This window comes from Chlamydotis macqueenii, chromosome 12, assembly GCF_036417535.1.
Source record: "Chlamydotis macqueenii isolate bChlMac1 chromosome 12, bChlMac1.mat, whole genome shotgun sequence".
NCBI classification, from domain to species: Eukaryota; Metazoa; Chordata; class Aves; order Otidiformes; family Otididae; genus Chlamydotis; species Chlamydotis macqueenii.
In genome coordinates, this window is record NC_141567.1 from 14,643,219 (window position 1) to 14,667,372 (window position 24,154).

The window sequence follows — 24,154 nt, forward strand, 5'->3', positions numbered from 1 at the left end:
CTTGGACACAAAGCCCAGCTCCAGAGCAGTCCCGCTGGTCCGTGACTCTTTCTGGGGAGCTGGTGCAATGCACGCAATCTCACACCTCTTGGTGCTCGGCAGGGATGCCTCTGAGATACAGCCAGGCTGCTTGGGCAGGATTTCACCATAAGGCTGCGAGCTCGCTGATACAGCCAACACTGGCTGACAGGGAGCCTGCTCCCTGCCAGAGTTTCTCGAGAAAAAAAAAAAAAACAACAATATGTGGGAAGGCTCTCCTGTGCCTTCATTCCCCAGCTGCACAGACCCAAGAAGCCTCTGCTTTCCCAGTGGCAGCCACAGAGAAGGCAGAGCATCCCTCAGGATGAGCTCTGTGCTGGAAGCCATCAGGGCACTGTAGGGCTGCCAAGGGCCCTTGAAACCTTTTAAATGCAGCAAGGGCATCCAAGAGCATCTCTGCAGATTTCTGCATCTCCAGCCCTTTCTGCAGGCTCTGGTGTGGCATTGCCAGGAGAAAAACCCTCCAGTTGGAGTTGCCTCTGTCCCTGCCGGACAAGATGCCTCTCCGGGATGGAGAGAGGCAGCCGGAGAGCTGCCAGCAGCCAAGCAGGGCTGTAAGGAGACACCGGGCAGCCGACGAGCTCAAACCGCTGCCTTTTAAGGAGCGGCAGAGGCTGAGGCATCCTGGAACAAACCACCACAGTTTCTGCTGGCTCTCAACTGCGGTGTGCACTCAGGGACCATGCTGGTCATGCCCGATGGTCCCCACAGCAGCTTAAAGCCGTGATGGACAGCCAGGACTGTGAACCCCCAGCTACAGATCGAGTCTGGAAAACCCCAGAGCTGTGGATGGTAGAGCAGGGTTCTGGCTACAGTGCTCACCCACACAAGGTCCTCGAGGTCCCATTGATGACCTCCCTCCCCCCTAGCAAACCAGCAGGACCAGCTCCTTCCTGGGAGCAAGCAGTGGGGAGGATGACGCTTTTTCACAAAGCCTTCATCAACCCACTGCTAGCACATCCCACTAATGCCCCAAGCGCTTTGCTCTGCTGACGCAAAGGGTTTGCTGGTCCAGCAGCGAATTTGCCGCCGCCATCCCCTCTGCTGAGCACAGCGGGACCACCCAGGGAGCGGAGGGGAAAGGGAATGCGCTGCAGGGGAGCAACAGCGAGACCGAGCTCCGTCTGACGCACGGATGGAGGAAATGTATGTGCGTGGGTACAGCAGCAAGCAACACCAGGAACAAGGTTAAAAGGCAAGGTATGCGTTAAATACTACAGAGCACCAGATGTAGCTTCAGCCAAATGAAGAGGAGGAGGAGGCTGGCCCAAAGGCAAGGTGTCAGGAAGACAAAGAACAGGACTGGAGCCAGTAAAATACCCAGAGGAGGAGAATAGATCTGTGAAATTCAGGGATTTTGCCCAAGACTTACGAGGGGTGAAGGAAAACAAGGAGGCAAAAGATCTCAAAGAGCACCCCCTTCTACAGGGAACAACAGGTAAGTCCAAAATCAGCTCATTGCTGCCTGCAAAGGGTCCCAAAGACATAGCAAGGACACAACTACCACTGTCCCTTTCTCTCAGAGGAGCGAGCTGGTTGGACCGCTCAGGCACACGGGTCTCAGTGTACACAAGAGCGAAGGAAAAATCCATTTGCTTAGAGATTTTGCGTAATAAAATCCCCCTCCCCACTGTTTTGCCACACTGATCCCCCACTCAAGGCGGTGGGATGTGGGCACGCAGTCCCCATGGAGCAGCAGACGACTGTGCACCGCTTTATTAGGCAGTGGTGCTGCACGCGCGGCTGAGACCAGTCACTATGTACATTTGGCAAAGGATGGCGGCGAGTACCGAGCGCCCGTGCGGGCGGAGGCCACCACTGGCCTGCCTGGCCCCGCCACGCCTCGCTATCCCCGGGCAGGCCCCTGCTCGCCCCCCGCCAGCCTCCTCACCTGCAGGCACAGCCTTTTTGTCTCCCGTGGGCAGAGCCAGGCACCCTCACGGAGGCACCTCAGGCGTGCTGCTGGATGATTTCTCCCCATTTTCCCATACATCACCCCCCTCCCCGGCCTCTCCAAGGCCCCAGCTCCAGTCTTTGCATCCCGAGCTCTGCCCGGAGGCAGGGGAGGGCAGCAGGCAGCCGGCAAACCCCACTCAGCTCCTTGCGCAGCGGGTCCCCCCGGCGCCGTCCCAGCGGGCAAACCAGCGCCTGGGAGCCCTCCCAGAGAAAGTGCCATGGGGTCTGGCTGCAGGAATCCCCAACGGTGCCGGCCGTGCCCAGCGAGCTGCTCGTGGGCTGCCAGTCTGGAGCCTGTCCTCGGCACGGCGGCGCTCGGCCCTGCGGATGGGCCAGTTTCGGGTGCACCCGGCCTCAAGCCTGGCTCGTGGGGGGTGAGTACTATAGGGTACGGATAGCCACCGGGTAAAGCAAGGACATGTGCTCAGCCCCCTTGATGGGGAGCTTGCGGCTGGCGTAATGATGAATGATCTCCGGCACGCTGTCGAAGGGCGGGCTGTGCTGACCCAGCACGTACTTGTTCTCTTGGGTCCGGGACAGTTTCATGTGCATGAAGCCCTGGCTGCTCCTGCAAGGAGAGACGGAGGCAGGGTTAGGGGGTGCAGCCGTGGGGGATGCTGGTGTCTCCTGTCCCCAGCCACGGCCCTGCCCGCACCATCCCACTCTTGACCAACTCCAGACAAAGCCCATGGCGCAAGGGAAGGACACAGCCGGCCACGCTGCACTGTGCGCCTCCTGGGGAGCACGGCCATGCAGCGGGGTGTGAGGGATCCCTCTGGGGACAAGGAGGGTGCTGAGGTTGGGGTAGGTGCATGCAGGCAGGGAAGCGAGGGCAGAGCCGCGGCAGGAGCAGCAGGGGCTGCCGCTGCAGGGTGATGCAGGGGCAGCAGCTTCGGGCAAAGCCCCTTTTGCAGCTGCCCCACCTCACACAGGAGGACTTCAGCTCATGTATCTCCAGCCTCACCGTGGCAAAGCAGGATTTTCCTCTTTGGCCCACAGTGCGTTGCCCTCAACCTCCCCCCCGCCCCCCCGCCAACACTGCGGGCTCCATAAAACCCGCTCAGCATAGCGAGGCCATTTCCCGGCACAGCACGGGCACCGCGCCACGCGAGGCTGCGCAGGCAGATCCTGCCACGAGCGCTGATTCCAAGTGACGGGCTAATGGCCCTGTTGCTATTAATTTGCGTCTCTGAGGAGAGCCACAGCCTGTCTGCAGCGTCTGGAATGCACATTACGGCAAAATATTGATGACTTAAAAGCAGACAGGACCTCATCAGCGATGCTGAGCCGTTTCCAGTGCTGTGCGGGCCGATCCCATCCCCCCAGCTGGAGACGGTGTCCGTAATGGACAGCCGAGCTGCATTAGCAAAATGGGTTTGCAATCCATTTAGAGCCAAGAGGCAAGGAGCCGGCCACCCCGAGGGAGGGCAGGGGGGAGAGCCACAGCTCCCTACGAGAGGCTGAGGGAAAGTGATAGCTGGCCGCATCCTGCGTCCCAGCGGCAGGGTGCAGAGAAGAGCTGCGGCAGCTGCACCGTGAGTGGCACCCCGTGAAGGTGCATGGGTTTATCCTGCACTCACACGCACATCATCGCACCGCTAACAGCGCTGCACCCTGTCTGCACATAGACCCAGCCCTTGCCTGGTGCAGGATCAGTGCTGGTCCAGAGCCAGAGCGCTGCCACAAGGAGGTGATGCTGGGTGTGTTTTGCCCAAATCTCTCCATGAGCCTTTGTCAGAAGCTCAGGGAGGTGACCGAGGTCAGACCCCAGGAGAGATGCTGCAAACCCAGCAGCCTTGCAGCCAGCAGCAGGGATGGGACGAGGACAAGGAGCAGGTGCTGCTCCTGCCGAGCACCTTACAGATGTGAAGAAGGACCCAAACCTTTGCAGAGTGCCCTCAGCCACTCTCACTGAGGTGCAAGCCAGGAGAGACTCATTCTCTGAGCGTTTGAGGCAATGACACTACAACCCCGGCACGACAGGCAACGTGGGGCTGGACCAGGCAGGACTGTCACGGCAGGGTTAAATCCTTCTGGCTACCTGACACACTATGGTACAGCCACTCTCTCTTGTGCATATTTTCCTTTAAAGCAGCACAAAAGGGCTGTAGGTCAGCAGCAGAGCTCTCTTTCAGACCATATCCTCAGCTTTGCCTTCTTTCTTGAGGCAAAAAAAAAAAAGAAGAGTTAAAAAAAAAAAAAAAAAAAAAAGAGAGACACAGACAGCCAGCTTACAGCTTACAGCTATATAAAAAGCATCCCAGGGGATTTTCCTTGAAAAGGCTCTACAGAGAAAGGCAATGGAGTAAAAATGCTGCTTCCGAGGCTGTGGGCTCTGCAAGCGCAGCCAGTGGACAGGCAGCTCCTGGATGGGCTGAAGTCTCCTCTGGCGAGGTGGCACACCGCTGCAGGGCCACGTCCCAGCCACACACGCCGATGGAGAAGAGGATTTAGCCATTTTTGCCACGAGGCTAAGGACAGACAGTAAGAACTAAGGAAAAAAAACGCAAAGAAATGGGTGACTGGCTTGTAGAGAGGTGACGGAAAGGAGCACCCACGCTGGTGAGGGCGGAGGCCCCATCAACAACCCCAGTGCCACCTCCCAGGCTCTGCAACACAGACGCTGGCTAATGCCACCCACAAGGTGATGGCTGAGAGGACCCCTCGCAGGCTCGAAGACAACTCGTCAACAACCAGAAGCTGTTGTTTCAAAATTGCTTACAAGCCAGGGCAAGGAAAAAATACTGAGAAAATCAAAGCATCACTAAAAATTCTGACAAAATAAAGGAAAGGAGCAAGCTTTTCTGGAAAGGCTTCTTGACTGATCTGAAGGCTACAAGCACAGAAGGAAGAAAGAATATTTTCAGCTAAACTTCTGCCCTGGCTGAAGGCAGAAAAATGTGAAAAAAAAAAAATTGAGAGAGAGAGATGGAGCAATCTAATTCACAATTGTGTCACTGGGAAACAAACAGAGGAGGCTGAAACCACCAGGGAGCAATGCAGGTACAGAGACCACTGGGGAAACTTGAAGTGTATTGAGAAAAGCGTAGGGATACGTGGTCTGTTGTTGGGCAGAGATGACCGAGGTGCTCAATAAACACATTTTTCACATCTGCCAGAAACAGAGCTAATAGAGTTGTCCAGCAGAAGAGCAAGAACCTATTTGCTAATCCATCATCATCTTCAGGACAGTAACAGCTTTGATTTTATGGGTTCAGGCTGCCCCAAGAGCTGTCATGAAAGAGCTCCTCCCGGGCACAACACATGCAGCAATGCTCTATGTAGTTTTGGCACTCAGGGGATCTGGAAAACTTGAGGAGGGTGCAAAGATCCCTCCCAAAAACCCAAGCAGAAACCAAGCTGTGCTCTGGGGGTGAGGTTTCCCAGCTGGGAAACCAAAGCAGAGTAATGCCCTCTCTACCGCACGGCTGAGCAACGGCTTCAATGATTACGTGGGCTGGGGAGGCAGGGATCAGTACCCATGTTTCCATCAACAATGGGATCGCACAAGCTTTCTTTTCCCATGAAACTAAGCTACAAAAAAATGGGATAACGAGAAGACAGAGTTGGAAGCTGTAACCAGATACACTGAAGCGAGCAGCAAGGCACAACATTTTATCCATCTGAGGGATCACTAGCACTGCCGAGGGAAGAGCAGCGTGCCTCCCTACAAGCCTTCCCGAGAGATACTTTTGCCAGACACCAAACCAGAAGTCAGTGCCACACTGCAGAGAAGTGCAGGCTTTGCATTCCAGCCATTTCTGACCATCTCAGAGTTACCCATCAGCACGGGCACACGTTCTCGTGGGGCACCCACCCGCGAGGAGTCACCTATGGCACCGGGTCACCTCTGCTGCAGGTCCAGCCACCCCCCAGCCCCACCCGGGCTCACTCACTTCAAGGAGAGGGAGAAGTCGTTCTTGCTGGTCTCGCTGTTGCGCACCAAGTAGCTGGCCTCCTTGCACAGCCGCAGCAGCGTCTCCGCGTCTGTCCGGCTGATGGCCCCGTGGTACCAGCTGGAGGTGGGAGAGGGACGAACTGTGCCAGGATGCCCCAGGAAGGACTGTGCCCCGGGGCAGCAGCAATGCCAGCACCCCTGGCACCTCCCCGGGGACAGCAGCCGCGTTCAGGGAGAGGGACATGGGTGGCACCACCGGCGTTGGGGGACAAAGGGCAGGGCTTCCACCGAACAACTCAGAGGGGTGCAGAGGGCACATGGGGACATCACCACCGTGAGATGGGTGGCAGAGACAAGCATATGGAAATGTGGGGCCAGGGAAGAAAAGAAGAAGCAGGTCTGTCCCAGGGCTCCTCATGGTGTGGCCACAGGGATCCTGGAGCAGGCGGAGGGTCAGGCAGCTGCTCGGGGCAGGCAGGACTCACCACTGGCTCTCCAGGGGCAGGGCAGGGTCAATCCTCTCTCCGACGAAGGGGCCAGGCTCGGTGATCAGCATCTTTGTGTTCTTGAGGCTGCTGGAACCATGCCTGAGGGCAACCCTGGCCTTCTCCTCCCTGCAGGGTGAGGTGCGGCCATACCCCAGCCCCTCTGATGGACCTGCAAGACAGACACACATCACAGCCGGCTGTGGGGACAGGCGGACAGGCTGGGCTCCGAGCTTTCACTCCGTGGAGGGAGCCCACAGAAAGAACCAGAGCCACATCACGCAATGCTGAGTCCCCTCAGGCTGCCCCGTCCCCCTGCTCTAAGGAAGGGCCTGCTGCTCACCACAGTGCCCCAGGGTAGACCAGGCTGGGTCCCCACCACGCCAGGATTGCGGTCCTCGCAGCACCTGAGCCCCTGAAAATATTTTCCAGGGAGGTTTCAAAAGCTCAGAGAGGTTTCGCTAATGGAACTAGAGATTAAGGGTTGCAGCATAGAGTTAAGCGAGAAGCAGCAAGGAGAGGATCTCCAATCTTGGGGAAAAAAATAATAAATTAAATTTGAAAAAAAAACAGGAGGAGAGGAAGTGGAGCTAAAGGGACCAGACAGTTTGGAAATGACAGACACATTTCTTCTGGCACAAGTAAACCTCCTAGGGTGAAAAAAAATAATTCCCCGAGGTGGGAAGGGGACATTTCGACTGCAAGGTGCCTTCCCGACGCAGCCGCCTTTCCAGCACCAGCCCAGCCACGGGCTCCCGTGCACCGACAAAGCACAGCAGCCAGTGCATGCTGCCCAGCAAGCGGCAGGGGATTAACCAAGACGTGCCCCGGGGACCCAGCCTCCCGCCGACTGTTATTTCCGTGCGGGATGATTTCAGCATTAACAATATTGTTTCTCTTTCCTCCAGAGAGTTCATTATTGCTCCCCTGCAATGTGAGCCCCCTCACACAAATTACTTATCGATCGGCAGAGCTGCCTTGACGTGAGGCTGTCGGTGGCTGACGCCGCAGAGCCACGGTTGCCCCGGAGGTGGCTGAGCCCGGGCACCGAAGCTCCCAGGATGAGGGAAGCTGGACGAGCTGCCCTTAGCTGGGCAGCTTCCCCCCTCCCCATGCTGCCCTGGACGGAGAGGCAAAAGCAGGGCGATGCTGAGGCCACGCTGCTGGAGGGCAGAGGCAAAAAATACCCAGAGAGGGACATTTTTCTCTCTAGCAGAGCATCCTCTAAGGTGGCTATTTGACGGATATTGTGTCTGGGCCCTATGCAGGTCAGCAGGTCTCCAGCCCCCCCAGCACTGAGAAGAGAAGAAGGTAGCCGAAAGGAAACCCAGCCAAAATCCTCCGCAGCTTAGCATGGCTTAAACCCCCCCCGAGAAGGAGCTTGGGGAGGAGATACCCGGCAGTAAGGCTTGACAAGCCCTGCCTCTACAGCGGTCTGGCTTTTCCCTGGCCAAGCTTGCCCTTGTAGATAACATCCAGGCTTCAATTTCAACTCAACACCTTAATAAATTGGGGCGATGGTTAAAAAGCCAGACAATCAAAACACTGAAGTGTTTGCTGGCAGCATGAAGTCATCGAGTTAGAGGCTCAGAAGAAATGCATTGCACCTGCCACAGAGAGGCAGAGGCATGTGCATGATTAAACAGGATATTAAAAACAAGCCCCCAGGAGTAAGAAGACATCCTTCAAGAAGTTCAAGTCACCCCCAGACAGGGGAAGTAGAAAATGAGACAAAATTCTGGCAAGATAAACTTAACACAACAAAGCAAGTCAGGAAAAAAAAGAGACTCTGTGTTGCTAAAACCAGGAAAAATTACAAACTGATGTGTTCATCAGGAGCAGGATGCATGTCACAGTGACTGCAGGGATAATAAATGAGAAGGGAAGAGAAGAGGCTGTGTAGCAAAGAAATTATTTTTTCTTGACACCCGCATTCACTGTAGGAAGAGGATCAGGAAGTTTCCCCTGCCAAGACCTTTCTGTCTGAGGAGCGATCTCAGTCTGTAGCATCCCTGCGGATTTGGGACGGTACCCCGACACAGCCCCGGCAGAGCAGCCACATCACTCTGGAGTGCCCCTACGATCGGCAGCGAAATCGGCTGTCACGTGCAACCTCATGCTCAAACCCACCCGGGAGGCAGCAACAGCCATGCTGCTCTTTCTTTGCGAAGCTCCGCAGGGACCTGGGTAACTGCAGATAAGGAAATCAGACATCTGCACCTGGCACGTCGCAGTGTCTACCAGGAGCAGCGTTAGTGACGCACGAGCAGACACAGCACGCCGGGGCGCAGCCGCCGCTTTCCAGAGAAAAAGTCACGTCTCGCGGATCCGTCCTCGTTCTCCGCACGAGCGGCAGCCCAACCCCGAAAGCCTGGGCAGCTTTTGACAACTTCCCCCACCTAATGCTCAAAACCCTAATCCAGCACGGCACAAGAGCAAGGTCCCTGCAATATTAATAACAGGTTAAAAGAGAAGCAGCAACATTTGGCTTTCATAAGCGAGGCTGCCAGCAGAGTCCAAGGGGGATTTACACGGGGGCTCTGCTGCTCGGCACACACAAAAAAGGCTTCACAACAAGGCAAACCTGAGATGACAAAGTGTACCTGGGAGGTTTAGCTGTTCAAGATAGCAAAAATGAGAGCGAAGAATCCAGAGGGACCTCCTGCCACGGAGCAGCAAGGTAATAAAATATTGGAGGAAACGGAGCAGTGCTAAATGATGAAGCAAGGTGCACGGGGAAAAAACAACCTCAACTTCAGGGGTGGGATCCGAATTTGCTGCTACCCTACCTATGAGGGACCGGGGTATTAAGAGCCGCAAGAAAACGTCAGCTAAATGCTCACAGCAATTGTCAAGAAGATCATAAAAGCAGCCATCAAATATTGGGAATTTGGAGGCCAAGAGAGAACAAAAGAGAAGGTAATAACTCTGCCACCAAATAATCCCCCGGTGCAGCTCGACTGCTGCATGCAAAGAGGCATCGTGGAGCTAGAGAAGATGCAGAAGAGGCGAGGATAAATGTCTGGCATCTGGCGCAGGACAACTGAACAGACCAGGAGGAGCTGGGGGGAAGATGGAGGAGGAGGGTGGGTGTCTGGCAGCGCCTGCAGGCAGCAGGCAGAGCCCTGCCAGGTTCGGACAAGCTCCGAGGCGTCACAGCATCTCAGCGCTGGCGGGGCAGCAAGGCAGGGTCACAGCGAGCACCGGCCGCAGCCCCCCTGGCCACCTCGCTGTCGCGTAAGACCCACCGTTGGCGTCTTCGTAGCTGGGCTGGCCGTGCTGCGGAGGGACGGAGGCACCGGCCTCACCGTCCGGGGGGCTTTCACCACTGTCGAGCTGTCCCACCGGCGGTGGCCATGGCAGGTCTTTAATGACCTTGATTTCAACTAGATGGGGGCAGGGGGAAGAAGGAGAAAGAAAGAGAAAGAGAGAAAGAAAGGGCTTAGAAAAAACATGTCAGCAACACCAGGCCCATGGAAAAGGAGAGTAGTTGTAGGGGGAAAGACCTGAGGACTAAATTCCCAAGAGACCTACACCAGCTTTGTCATCTCGTCCCCTCCCCAGCACCGAGCAGGAACAGGGCTGAAGTGGGGCACATTCCCAGTCGAGAGACCCTGCTCCTCCATCAGCTTTCCCAGCTGACCATCTCTGGAGTAGGAAGGAGCCTGCAATCCCCCCCCAGTCCCACGTGCATGTCTGTCCAGGGGACCTTGGCCAAGGATCCCATTGCCATCTGTCCTGCTCGCACATCCGTCTTGCCCCTGGTGCTTCCCAGCTACTCCATGGAGTCCACATTCCCATGCCAGACGCCAGAGGTTGCTGCCTCATGCCAGTACCGGGTGCAGGGGTCTCGCAGGCCCCCCAAAGGGGGAAAGGGCCAGCAGAGAGGTCCCAGCATCACAGGAGACAGGAAATGCCCTACAAGCCACAGCAGGACCTGCTCTGGCTCCAGAAGAAAACAGGCAGCAGGTCCTCACATGGCCCAGGGCATGGCCACCTGACTCCCTGGGGACATGGAGCAAGCCTGAAGTGCCCTGGATTGCGCCCACCTGCATCCACGTGTGAGCCAGACCTGTGAACACACTCTCTCCGCCCAGGGACACTGAGTAAGGCGGCCCAGAACACAGACACCTCAGAGCAAACTCGGTCCGGCAGCGCACCGCGTTTCATGACGGAGCCCGATACGCCGAATCCTCAGCACAGCGTGCTGTGCACACCGGCCCTGCGCCCAGCCGAGTCCCAGCCGCGTGAGCACAACTCCAGGCACAAGCAGCCACCGTGGCGCCAAGTCCAGCACACAGACCTCCAGCTTGCAGAGCCCAAACCCAAAAGGTGAACCACTCCTAAGCCCGAATCTCCACATCTCTTTCTGCCACCATCCCTACGCAGCATAAACAACCACCTGCTCGAGCACCTTGTGCGTGCCGGCCACAGCGCAGGCGCACGCTGCTGCAATTAAAATGCATCCTAGATAAGAGCGTGGCAATTAGCCAGCGCCAGCAGAGGAGCCAGCGCTAATGCACAGCATGGATTTCCTCATTAACAAACACAAACACAATCGATCCCGCAGCACGGATAAATAGGTCAGGGGGCCGGACGATCGCCTGGCCAAAGGCTCCTGGGCAAGCGCCCAGCTCTCCTCCGGCCTCGAGGAAGGAGGGATCTGCTTGAGCCCAGGGTCGAGCCTCTCCCCTGCAATTCAGGGTTGAGGGGGAGGTCAGCTTGCACCAGAGGCGGTGATCAGTAGAGGGGGGAAGAGGCAATGAGAGATGGGCACTGGAGAGGCTGCGTAGGCAGCTCCATCCACCACTCCACCCAGCCTGGCTCCCTGCTGAAGAGAAACAGCCTGTGCAAGTGCACGGGTGCTCCCCAAGCCACAGAAATGCAGAGACCAACACTACTGACCCCCAAAAGGAATCTCAAGGAGCCAGCTTCCCGCCTGCAAAACGCAACGCAGCATCGGTTGTTTTATGGCTGCTACCCATCCTTTATGGCTGCTCCCATCACTCACCTGCAAAGGCTTTGGAGATCCGCTCCTTCTTCCACTCCCAGGGCTGGTCGTACTCCTCCGGTGGCCGCTCGTCATCCTCGGGCAGCCGGGACTCCCTGGGCCTGGGGCAAGCTGGGCGGTCACCGTCCACGTCCAGCCCTCCAAGCACAGGCTCATAGGGAGTGTCGTAGAGGTGCAGAGGCCGGGCGGGAGCCTCCCGTAAGCCCTTCTGGCGGATCTCTAGCCGGAGAAGAGGGAAAAGACCATGAGCTTTTTGCCCAACACAGCATGGCCATGGTCCCCCACACCCTGCTAGATGAAAGGGCTCGATTTCACCTGAGGGTGATGTGGGGTAGGGAGAATCAACGATGGAGGAGAATCCCAAAAAAGTTCAGCAAGCGCCTGCTAGAAGCGCCTGAACTTCTGGGCAGCCGGGTCCTGAGCAGTCCACAGCACCAGGATGCCTTCTCTCCCCACCGTACAACATCGCCGCTCTCAGGCAGTCCTGCAAAGCAGGGTCCGTGGGGACAGAGCATCCCAGAGCCTGACTCCTTGCGAGCCACGAGGCTGAGTTTCTTCCCTGGGCACCCAGTGTGGCTAGTTTAATAAAATGCCGTTCCCTCAAGCAAAACAAAACTCTGTCCCATGGACATAAGGAGCCTCCTCGCCGCTTGCTGATTTTTCCAAGAAATGCAATGGCCTGGTCCAAAAAGCCACATGAGCTTTCCAGAAACCACTCGCTCCAGAAAAACCACAGGACTGCAAAGCAGAGCCAGAGCCTGGAGTGCGCAAACTGGCTCGGCAACCCTGTGTGTGCCGGCAGCAGTAAGAGCGATGCCTTGGGGCACGCACACTCTCGCCTCGCCTGCTTTCCAGCCATAAACCAGCCCACTGGGGACCCCACCGCTACGGCAGACAACAGCACGCTCTGGCCCAGTCCTAACCAAATTAGATGGCTCCCACATCCATCTTAGTTTTATGCCAGATGCGTCGAAGGTCAGGTCTCCCCTGGCTTAGCCTGGCAGGCAGGCACCGCGCTCCCGGGGGGCAGCATCGCAGGCAGAAATATCAAGGTGCCTATTGCTCGGGTCGCCTTTGCGAGTGCTCTGGCTACGGCAAGCCCGTCGCACACAGCTAACGCTGTGAAAATCTGCCTGCAAAGTGACCGTGCACCACCACAGTGATCAGCCAGGTCTGCTTTGTCTGCAGAACTCAGTGCTGTAAAGGGCTGTAAGGAACAGCGTACGGTGTCCACCAAATTCACACAGCAGGGAACAGAGGCGCAAAGAGCAGCCTTTTCACGGAGCCTTCCTCCTTACCAGCCATCATTTTCTGGGCTTCATACGGCTCCATGTATCCATCGTTCTCCGCCACCTTCTCCAGCCCTGCCTGGCTGCCAGCCACCTGCGCCGCATCGAAGGGATCTGCATAGTCCTCCAGGACAGGCAGCTGGAAGAGGGGAAGGGTAGAAGAAGGGTTAGGGTACTTCCTGCCTTTTTGGCGGGGGCTCAGGGACCAGCTGAAGCCCCTTGGAACCTCACCACAAGCTCCACTAGCAGCAGCCAGAGAGGCAGCCGGAACCCTGAGCCTGCATCATGGCAGCCCCGCAGAGCAGGTGCTGGCAGCCGGCGGCTTTCCAGGCACCAGCGCTCAGCCGTGGAAACGCTCCAGCCTTTGTCCCAAAAGCTGGGACAGAGCCAAGCAGAGCAGAAGGCGGCCCGGCCTCCTCCCTTACCATCGGCTCAGCGCTGCCAGCACCCATGCAGATGCCCCGGCAAGGCCCCCACCACAGTGCGGGGCTGCCGGCAGCGCCGTCCCCCTGCCACCACACGCAGATGCTCTCCCTGCGTGCAGCCGTGATTCCTCACCCGAGGCGGAGAAGGGGCGCAGGCCCTAGTACAGGGGTGTCAGCTGGCACTGGCACAACTGGGAACTCACTGGTTATTTTCCAGGGCTCCTGCAGGCTCATTTGAAGACATTTCTTAACAAAAGGGCTACAAACAGCCTACAGCTTCCTCTCCCCTTTCTCCCAGGCCCCAGCAGCAGCTCCACACATGTCCCAGGAAGCACCAGACAGGGCTCCTCCACACGATCAGGAGTCACCGGGAAGCAAGACCAGAAGCCTCTCAAGTGCCGTGTCACATGGACAGCACAAAAAACCCAAGGTTTGCCCTTACTAGTGAAAAGGAGACAATCCTGCAGCAGGATATGGGGCACATCCCAAAGCCTGATCCCCTTCAGCGCTGGAGCCACCGGCCTGCTCCAGCACCTCAGCAGCTTCCTGGCCGGATCACCCATCGCACGATGCCACAGCCCCCAGCAAGCCTGCAGCTGTACGTCCCACCTGCAGCCTGAAAGCCTGGTCCCAAAACGGGGCCAGGCAATATTTCCAGCAGGGTCTGGGTGCACCCAAGCACCTTTGCTGGAGTCTGCTCGCCCACCAGGATGCAAAGGTCCACCCTGGACCATCCAGCGGGACGAGTTTTGCCACAATGCCAGCTACGCAGAGCTCCTACAGCAAGGACCAAACAGCCTGAGCACGGCGTGGCGGCTGCCTAATCCCACGCAGTGCCAGGCTCTGTCCTCACCGCCATGCTGTCCCTGCTCCTGGCCAGCCTTGGAGACCAGGGCCGCTCATGCATTCATTCCTCTCCGGCTCCCATAATCAGCTTAAAACAAAACACTTCTTCCTCCTTCCTGTGCAAAATGGCCCGACAATAGCCTTGAGCAGCAAAACCCAGCAGGAAAAGGGAACAGGAACTGGAGTTGTAAACACCTCGGCGCAGGCCCGAGCCTTCGCATCCCTCCGAGCTGTGGGAGGAACGCGGCTCCCTGTGCCCCAGCTCACCAGCTCCTCCGTAAACGTCCCGGATCCGGGCTCCCTGGGCGGTGATGCAGCGGAGAGCTGGGGCAGCTCTCCAAGGCTGGCCCCTCTGTACTGGGGAACGAGCGAGACGCAGAGCATCATCCCTGGAACAAATCCTGCCAGCCACAGGACTCGCAGCCGCCCCAGGCAAGCGCAAAGAGGGCTCAAACGTGGGAGCAGGCAGACGCTCTCGCCCCTCGGCATGGCAGCGGCAGGACAGATGGCTGCTCGGGGTACCGGGCTCTGCCGGACGAGAGTGAAAAAGCAAAACCTCCTGCTGGCTCTACAAGCCTGGTGCCAGCGAGCTGGGATGGAGCTGCAGGAACAGCCAGCCCCTGGCTTTGCAGTGGGAGGCAGGAAATCTGCTCTCAGCTCCATCATCCGAGGGAGGCGCGGCATCGCTCAGCCCCCACTGGACACTGGAGACACCAAGGGGCAACGCTGAGCCCAGGGGGCTGCAGCCCTTTGCTTGCCACCACTGGGGCCAAACTCCCCAGGGAAATCTAAGCCACCAGTGACTTTCACAGCTGCTTGGTCACTGAGACCCCACCTAACACCCATGGGCCAGGGAGAGGAGCAACAGTGACTGCAAATTCACTGTGGGAAGCCCCTCTGTTTTCTAAAGACCCTTTTCTTCTCCAAGGCAAAGAGGGGCTCAGCCTGCAGCAGGCGGGTGCTTCCCACCCACTGCTCACGAGATCCTGAGGGCAGATCATTGCCTGCCGCTTGGGAGAGCCAGGAGATCCCATGGGCTGCACCCACATCTTCAGAAAGCTGCAGAAAGGCTTTTGCTCTGCCGCAACGACATCTGCAGAGCACAGCCCCGCACCGGCGACAGCTCATTCGCACACACACTGGTGCCGAGGGAGGCAGGAGCACGCTGGCAGGCGTCCCGACACGGACAAGCGCACAGGATCGACGCGCGAGCGCCTGCGAGCCGAGTGGACGGGCAGCACCATGCCCCACGCTCACCCTTCGCAAAGAGCTCTCACAGCCCCACGCGTGCGGCCGGGCTGTGAAACGCCGTTTGCTGACCCTCCTGGGCTCAGAAAGGGGTTGCCTGCTCATTCCTCCCACCCTCAGCCCAACCTGCCCACGTTCAAACCTGCCATGAACCCTTTTTCCTGGATGCATTTTGCTAGACAGACACAGACCCAGCTCAATGCTGGCGCCAGCCCTAGGCCCTCCATCTCCCACCCCGTAAACACAGAGCAGCTGCAGACAAGACAGGGCACCAGCGCAGCAGCTCAGCAGCCGAGAGGCTCCTCCACACACGGTGGTCACGCTTCCAAACCAGAGGAAAGCCCCTTTCATATTTCCTCAGCGCCTGGGTCTGTCTTCCCAGGGAGGGAGGGACACATGAGCCCCAGCAAGGTCACAGCGTGGCCCCCACTCAGGTGCCTCCAGGTGTAGAAAGCAAAGGATGGTGGGGAACCTCAACACGTCTCTGCTGAGAGCCCTAAAACCAGGTATTTTGCTTGCAGGGGGGTGCAGAGGTGCTCAGCAGCAATTAGATGGGATCTGCTGGGCTTAGCTCAGACCCAAAGCAAACGGCTCAGATCAGGGGCTTCAGTCTGCGAGCTCCCTAGGTCTGGCTGGGTTTTGCCACACTGGCTTTACTCCTCCACTGTCTCAAGGAGCCGCTTCGTAGGAGCTGAGCCTCCCACCGTACGGTGCTGAGAACAAGCCAGTTCCTTTTTAAAATGATCAGATATTACAGTGGACAGCCATGGAAAAGCTGGGAAGGCAAATCAACTGTCTCCAGGAGCACTGCAACCTCAGGATGCCAGGCAAGCAAGCAAGAACGGTACCATGGGCCCCGAGGCTGGAGGCTCCAGCCAGCGCCAGGAACTTGGAGGGCAAAGAGCGGGGATCACGCAATTACTGATTGCATCCTAATGCCCTTCCACGTGGGGCCGAATTAAGGTTGCCCGGGAAACTGCATCTCTGACATTTCCTAATCCAAGTGCTGGACTTTACGAGCAGCGTGGGGCTCTCTGCGGCCGCCGCTCCCCCAGCGCAGGAGGGGGCTGCAGCCGTGGGCCAGGCAGCTCCCAGGGATGCCCCAGACCCGCCCCGGTCCGGTCAAAGGCCAGGCATTTCCACGCTTCGCTCACCTCCCAGCACACCACTGAGATGCCTCGGTACCAAGGCATTGCCTGCTCATGCACAGCACAATCTTTGCTGGATTTTAAATAATTTGGGTGCAAAGCGCACGCCTGACACGCAACGCCACCGACCTGGGACAGCTCTTGGTGCAGAGCCAGGCATCACCAGCACTTGGACACACGTCCTTTTAGCATACATGAGCATTTTTCACGCGTTTCTCTGCCGTGGCAATGCACACTCAGATCCCTGCTGCAGTACCCAGGCTGCTCTCGCTCTATTATTTATGTCAAATGTAAGAAAACGCCAGGTTGGATGGGGCTCCGAGCAATTTGATCTGGTTGAAGATGTCTCCGCTTCTTGCAGGAGGGGTTGGACCAGATGACCTTTAAAGGTCTCTTCCAACTACACTATTCTATGATTCTATGAGAAAAAAAAAAAAAAAGAAAGCCAAAAGAAAATTACGGCAAAGGGCCAGATGATCAGTGGGTTCTCGCAGCGAAACAGTTTTTATGCTGCCTACCAGGAAAGGCAACAGCTGGCGCCTTTTCAAGAGAGTTCACAGCTCTCCCAGGGCAGAGCGGGGGCTCTTCAGCCCATTTTGCCTACAAACATCCCACCTGCCCCCACCTTTTTCCACGACAAGATGCTCCACTCTACAGAGAGGTTCCCAGATGACACCTAGGAAGATTCTTCACTTTATAAACAAGTTTCTTGCCCTGGAGATAAAGCGTGTTTGGGGTCCCCCCAGGAGATTGCTGGGTTTCACGCTGAAGTCACTCTGAGCTACAAACAAACTCAGTTCATTCTGTCAAGTGCAAAATTTCCTCAGTTTTACCCCTCTGGCAGCTTGGCTTTCAGCAGACACCAAAGCCAAACCCAAAAGCAAACTGAGCGCTGGTCTTCCAAAGAGGGTTCGGTCGCCTGCCCAAGAGGAATGGCTGGGCCAGGCGGTGACCCCACGGCTGCGCCCGTGGCACAGGAGGAGGGAGCGCAGGGCAGACAGCACGGCATCGCACAGGATGACTCAGTACGGGGAGGCTCTCGCAGGAAAGACACACGCCCAAGAGCTTCCTGGCCAGCCGATCCCACACCCCGCAGCACTGACCCTGCGCTCCCAGCAAAAATGTCAGCGACCGGACCCGGCAGGCACGAGGCGAAGTCCTCCCCAGGCAGATCCCCAACCTCATCCCCAAGCACGCCGTGCCCTGGGCACAGGCGTCCCCACGCAGGGAGGTCCCTCACCGAATCTCTCCCCGCTGCATCATGGTGGCATTGCTCCTCACGCCTCATCCAAACACAGCAGAGAAGACATCTCCAGGGTCTCTGTCTCACTCAGGTGAGCCATACAGGGCCAGTCCGTTGTCCACTGCTGTAGGAAAAGGACTGCCCAGACCAAGCAGATGGAGAAGACCCGTGCTGGTCCCCGCCACGTCCAGCAAGCATTTGTAATGGAGCACAAGTCACTGCAAAGCTCACTCTAAGCGGGTCCCCACAAGATGTTGCAGATCCTATGCAAGGCAGAAAGATGAGACAACTCGTGTTACAACAGCAAAGCACGGCGTGGCCCGGGCAGGAGGGTCAAGGTCAGCAGATGGGAGCTTCAAAGGGCACTCAAGCCCAACAGAGACGCTCCACATGGTGGACACTCTCCAGCGCCTCCAGAAAAACTGTTTTCATGAGCAGCTGCACACACTGCCAAATATTCCCCACCTTATCTCCAGCTTCAGCCAGCCCCCAGAGCTCTGCTTGTATCCATCACGTACCGGAGCCCTGAAGAACTGGAAACCTCCTCCCCACAGAGGCACACAGGAGATCAGGAGATAATCTAATCACTGCCTATCTTGGATAAGATGAAGGGTCTTCTTCGGCCTTGTGCTGTTAGCAGGGTTTCACCAAATGTATCCCAGCTTTTGGCTCTTCTCTAAACTTCCCAGCTTCTCCCCAGCCCTCAGATGCCCACACAGCCCTGGCTGTACCTGTCGGCAGCCCCCACTTCCCGCAGCTCCCACTCAGCCCTTTGCACATCACAGCCCAAGTCCTTCCTACGACCACCACCCACTCCTGATCCCTCGGATCCCACACCACACGCTCCAGAAGAAAAACCATCCAGCCTGCCTTAGCAAACCGCATCACCGCAACAGCACCTCCGGTCCCCGCTGCCAGCACCCTCCTCCTCCTCCGCTGCCCGCAACGGACAGTTTACAGGATCCTGGCTCAAAAGGGTGTCTCTGCCGGGACCCTCCAGAAACCTTCCGAAAGCGATTAGTCAGTACGAGCAACTTTCCAAGACACACCAGCGAAAAGTTTTTCTATCTGCTTAAAAAACTCCTGAGCAGGTTTTGCCCGGCGCTTGTTTCGTCGTGCCGCCCGGCGCTGCCAGGACCACGGCTGGGATCATTGTATCCACCATTCCCTCCGCCAGCCAGATCTGCAATCCCGTCGAGTTCGCTCGACAAGCCCTGTCTTGCAGGCAGCAGCGCCGGCGGGCACTAATTACCCCTCCTGCCTTTATTTGTGCAGTCCCCACATCAGCCTCTCTGCCAAGAAGCCCGGCACCGACGGCCGCAGCCCTGGCGGGTTTATTCCTTTACCGGGTCTTACAACGCTCAGAGCCCATCTCCCCACAGGGAGCTTCTCCCCAGCTCCTGCCTCTCACTGGGGATGTTTCTCGCCTCCTTTCCGGCACTGGCAGCGCCAGGCTCCGCTCTCGCTCCCCGAGAAGCCGGCTGGGAGGCGGCAGACAAAGAGGCGCTGAGGCTCCCTGACAAAGCAGCACGGCAGCTCAGAGGGGCCCGTCCGCCTCTGCTGGCACCGGCCGTCCTTGGCAAGCGGGCAGAGGGAGATCCATGCCGCCGAGCGCAGGCTGGAAGGAGGCCCAGGGCCACTGGCCCCAGTGTCAGAGGCCACCGAAGACAGTCCTGTGCCGTGAGGGGCCTTCCCCGGCTGGAAGGTCTTCACCTCTGCAGAGCACCAAGCACTGGGCTGCAAAGAAATGCCAAGAAGGGAGAGGGGGAAGGTGGCCGGCAGGGCCTGCGCTCTCGCACCTCGGCGAGTCGCGCTTCCTGCTGGGGATGAAACCTGGCTCCCGCGGGAGCTGGAGGCAAAGTCAGGGCCGCCTTCGCAGTGCCGCTGACGTGTGCCCAGCATGCCGGTGCCGTTGGGGCGCGGGGAGACACGGAGCGGGAGCCCCCACGCAGCCTGGCCCTGGCTCGCCCTCGGTGCCTGGGTTCCACCTGCCCCAGGGGTCCCGGCCCTGCTCCTCGCAGAAGGGCGCTGAGGGTCCCAGAGCATCCGTGGGGCCGGGGCACCCCAGGGTGGACGACGGGGTGCCCATGCGGGGACACTCACCTCCTGCGGTGGCTCACTGGGGGGCTCGGGGCCGGCCGGCGGCGGGCTGGGGGCGGCGGGGGTCAGCGGCGGGGGGCTGGCGGGCACCTTCTCCATCGTCTCCACCTTGATGAGCCGGTGCTTGGGCGAGACGTAGCGGGGCCCGTCGGGGGCGGCAACCGGCGGCGCCCCGCTGTAGGGGTCCTCGAAGTCGCGCTCCTTCTGCAGCCGGTAGGCCGCCACGATGTCGGGCTGGGCGGCGGCCAGCGGCTCGGCGGCGCCCCCGGGCGGCGGGGGCGGCTGCGGCGGCGGCCCGGCGCGGTAATCGGGCTTGGGCGGCGCGGGGGGAGCCGGCTTGGCGCTGCGGAAGCCCAGGTGCTCGCGGAGCCAGCGGGCCATGGTGCCCACGCACTGCGGGGCCCCGCCGGCCCCCGCTCCGCCTCCCGCCCCGCCGCCGCCGCGCTCCGAGCCGGCCGCCGCTCCGCTCAGCAGCATCGGCGCTGGCGGACTGAGCGCGGCGGCGGCGGAGCCCGGGCCGGGGGGGGAGCGGGGGAGGCGGCCGGGGGAGGCGGCCAGTGCCACCTGCCGGAGCCGCCGCGCTCCGAGCGGGGCTTCCCCCCGGACCCGCTCCCCCCGGAACGGAACGGCACGGCACGGCACGGTACTGCACGGCCTGGCCTGCCCTCCCCGGCCCGGCCCGCCTCCCCCGGGGCCCGCCCCGCTCCCCCGCCTTCCGGCCCGGCCTTCCCGGCCGCCGGCTCTTGGCTCCCTCCCAGCGGGCCCCGCGTCCCGCCCCGGCCCCAGGGCAGGATCGCTCCCCCCCTCGCCTCTCCCCGCTCCCCGGGGGTGCCCGCCGCCCCGTCCCTCCAGCTGCTGCGGAGCCCGGTGACTGCGGGCCTGATCCGGCTCTGGCAGCCGCTGCCCCCGCAGCATGGCCCGGCTCCGGGAGCGGAGGAAAGGCGGCTGCGGTGGCACCGGGGAGGCTGCTAACGGGACGGGAGCGATCGAAGGGTCCCTCGATGGCAAATCCACTGCCTGGGAGGTGTCCGTGAAACCAGCCCCATGCAGGACCCACGGAGCAGATCATTGCAGGGGAGTCACCAAAACACCGTGGACCCCCACAATTCACCTGCGGGACAGGAGTGAGCAGGACAAGCCAGGGGAAGGGGGTGGGGAAGGAGGCTGAGCCCCCGGACACAGAGGGCTAGGACACGGGCTGGAGGACATTCCCTGGGGCACAGTCCAGGGCTGGGTTTGCTGGTAAGGGGTCAGCGGTGACAAGCACGCAGAGCAGGGAAGCAGCACTGGGAGCTGTGCATTGGGAGCTGTGCACCGGAGCGTGGCTGTGGAGGCCAAAGCCATCGCAGTGGCAAGCAGCACGCTTACCTGTGTTCTGACTGTTACCCCCGCGCACACCCCCATCACCGGCCACCACCACCCCAGCTCACCCACCACCCAGGACCAACAGTTTCCCCCACCCTCCGAACCCCTGGCAGCCACCATGCACAGCCCTGGCTGCAGACCTGTGCCCCCAAATCCTCCACACCCCTCCCTCAGCACACACCATTTGCCCAAAACGGCTCCCAGCCCTGCTCGCAGGCTGGATGCCCCGAAGGTCGTGGTCAGCCATCCCCAAAAGGAAAGGGAGCCAGAGGCAGGATGCTGCAAAAGCAGGACCACGGCAGAGGTGAAGCTGTGCAGCGAGGGGGGAGAGGTGCCACAGTGTGGTCCTGCCCGTCCTCACATTGTGAGCAGGGCTCTTGCCCCAGTATGAGAACGGATGTGGGGATGTGGCTGTCGGCGTGCAGGGGGGAGAGGACGCCCGGAGAGAGAAGCTTCTCCTGGTGACCCCCCTGTGTTCCTTCCAGCCCCTGCACAGGAAAGCTGGGATGGCGCTGCCGAGGAGCTGAGCCTCCTGTGCCAGCCTGGCATGGCACAGGCCGAACACGTGCCCAGTGAACCCACCGAGTCCCGGATTTGCTGATTTATTGAGTACGTGCTCATTGCACATTCCTGCCCAAGAAACCCAGCCAGATCCCCCAGGTCCAACTGGACATCAAGTGAGCTTCCTCCCTAGGGAGGAGACAGCTGTGGCACCCAGAAACACAAGACTTTGAAATTTCAGAGTGTAGGGAATGCAATACACAAAAGGCATCAGGAGTAGAAAAAGCGTCTGCCAGGAACAGAGTGAATACAAGGCAGTGTTTGAGGTCTAGCAGCAGACCTCAACCCCAGCAGATGGGGATAATGAGATTGTTATTAAAATGCGGAAAAGACAGAGGTTCTCAATAAATCTATCTGTCCGGCATTTGGAAGGAAGCAGGATGCAGGGCTGATGGCACATGAGATTTAGAGTACTTCCACCCTCTGTCAGTAACCAAGGAGGATGTTCAGCAACATCTGCTGGAGATGGCTCTTATTAAATCCTCAGGCCTGGAAACACACGCTCAGCATCTCCTGAGAGGTGACCAAGGAGGGAGGGATCTAGCTTGTGGTGGTGGGCTTTTTTGAAAGAATTCTGTCGTACCAGAGGAGTTGCAGAGGTCCCTTCCTTCCCATCCCGTCCTGTCACACAGAGGCAGCTGCACCAGTGCCCTGCTGGGGATCAAAGAGGGTCTGCGGTGTGAGCCCACCTAGGACCCCAGCACCTCCTCACCATTTGCTGGGCCTGTTTCTCCTCCAAATTCCTCTGCAGCCTTTTGGCAGGCGGGCACCTGGCCCAGCGTAGCCCCATTCTCTGGTCTGTGCCCCGTGGGGCATCCCCTTCTCGCCTGAGGGTTCACAGCAGAGCCTGGAGGAGCATCAAGAAGATCCTGGGACCCACCCAAGCCCTCAGATTTGACCTTCCCTGGATATTGGCTTTCCCAGACAGCAGCATGGGGTAGCAGGGTGAGAAGAACATAGCTGGGGCAGGACCCTCCTCAGGAGACTTCTTTGTGCTTGTGAGGGGAGTCCAGAAGGAGACCAAATGAGCTCCTTACACCCTGCGTGGCTCCACACAGGCACGGGCTGCTCCTATTTTTTCTGCAGTCATGGCGAGACATTAGCAACATCCTTCCATTCGCAGCAGTTCGATTCAGGCTGGAAGAAGCAGCGACAGATTTCTGCATTCGCACCGCCAAAGCCAGGCTCCATCTGCGTCTCACGCTGCAGCTGGTGTTACTCCAGTCCCCAACTGTTTACGTCCCTCATATCTGATGCACGTTGGGACCCGGGTTTGATGCCTGCGCCGCAGAGACTGGCCCTGATGCCACAACCATGGCCACAATGCTACTCTGCCGGTAAGTCCCCGCATCCCGGCGGATCGCTGTGACAGATGGCTGTCACGTAGCATCACTGGTGTAGGACTGGTGGAGGACGCGGGGCAGGACTGGCAGACGGGAGAGGATCAGGGAGCACAGGCTGCACCACTTGCGTGCCAGACTCCACATTTCGGCTGCTCTATCACGCAGCCGCAGTGGGAAGCCCCTCAGCGGGATGCGCAGTTCTGGGGGCTGCCTGCTGCTCGCACTGCCCACGGAGCCCCCAGGAAGGAGGGAAGGACGGCAGTGGAGCTGCTGCACACACTGTCCTCAGTCAGGAGGAGGACAACCCATGGCTGCATGGAAGTGATTTTTGGCTCACTCTTACGGACCGCGGGAACAGGGGAGACAGGAGGCTCTCTGAAGTGGCCTACAAGGACTCAGGGCTGGACCTCTGCACCTGGAGCTCTGCTCCCACCCTCTCCTCCATCTCTGGAGGGTCCAGGAGCTCTTCTCTGTCGTCTCTGGGCTGGAGCTCACAGCATGGCCCTTCCTCTCACCAAAGGCAGCAGTAGCTGCTTGCCTGGGTAAACACTTCCCAGGCAGGTCAGAGCACGCACCAGGAAGAAAAATCCAGGCAACATCTTCCGGGCTCTTGCCAGCCATGTGTAGAGGTGTGTGCATCCTCAGCCCTCATCCGTCCACCTGGGAATGAGGAGCTGCTTCAGCTACCCCGAGAGCTCCTTCTGCTCACCCTCAGCTGGGGACAGGAGCCCTGTTTGGCAGCTGGGCCAAGAGCAGGACACGGGGCGTTCCATGGGTCAAAGAGGGCTCAGGCCACATCGTGCCAGTAAACCTTCCACTCAAACTTCACCCTGGGTGGTGTGGACACAGCCCAGCGTCCCCCAGGCAGCAGCTTTTGGTGACTCAGAGGAGAAGGTCTCTGCTCCTGCACGCTCTGGAGGAAGTGCTGGGAGATGATTCACCCACAGGGTATGTGGGGGCTGAATTTAGCGTTTGACACTTGCCAGCGTGTCACTTGAGTCAGGTGCTAGGTCGGCTGCCAGCCCTGATGCCAGCATCTCCCCTGGCTTGCAGGGAAGCCTGCAGCCCCTCAAATCCCCAGGTACCTCTTCCGCAGCTTCAAGCAAAAGCCATCCCCAGGAGCTCAGAAATGAGTCTGTGGCGACTCCAGCCCCTTCCCTCCTCAGGAGCACCCTACATAAGCCCTGTTGCCCAGCG

The 24,154-nt window shown here is 59.0% G+C and overlaps 1 protein-coding gene across 3 annotated transcripts; it reads right to left on the reverse strand.

Annotated features, from left to right (window-relative positions):
• Window positions 1-1,740: 1,740 nt before the first annotated feature.
• On the reverse strand, window positions 1,741-20,342 carry SHF (Src homology 2 domain containing F). Of its 3 annotated transcripts, none has more exons than XM_086757408.1 (7): window positions 19,692-20,342; window positions 12,688-12,817; window positions 11,390-11,608; window positions 9,627-9,764; window positions 6,379-6,550; window positions 5,892-6,011; window positions 1,741-2,563 (listed from the first exon to the last, which is right to left on the reverse strand). In XM_086757408.1, exons 1-7 carry the CDS (start codon window positions 20,163-20,165, stop codon window positions 2,377-2,379), a joined length of 1,440 nt encoding a protein of 479 aa, XP_086613534.1. In that variant the 5' UTR covers window positions 20,166-20,342; the 3' UTR covers window positions 1,741-2,376. The 3 variants fall into 3 exon arrangements, with proteins under 3 accessions (XP_086613534.1, XP_086613536.1, XP_086613535.1); XM_086757410.1 differs by lacking the exon at window positions 19,692-20,342 and adding an exon at window positions 12,910-12,928; XM_086757409.1 differs by lacking the exon at window positions 9,627-9,764 and having other exon boundaries at window positions 19,692-20,341.
• Window positions 20,343-24,154: the final 3,812 nt, after the last annotated feature.

What these genes read in the sequence shown, in the direction of transcription:
- SHF (XM_086757408.1), bottom strand. Translation starts at nt 20,165, where the DNA reads ATGCTGCTGAGCGGAGCGGCGGCCGGCTCGGAGCGCGGCGGCGGCGGG. An exon ending in AGCCCAGAAAATGATGGCTG is followed by an intron (nt 11,609 to 12,687) that starts GTAAGGAGGAAG and finishes TTCTCCGGCTAG; the next exon opens with AGATCCGCCAGAAGGGCTTA. An exon ending in CTGCCCCTGGAGAGCCAGTG is followed by an intron (nt 6,012 to 6,378) that starts GTGAGTCCTGCC and finishes TCCCACCTCCAG; the next exon opens with CTGGTACCACGGGGCCATCA.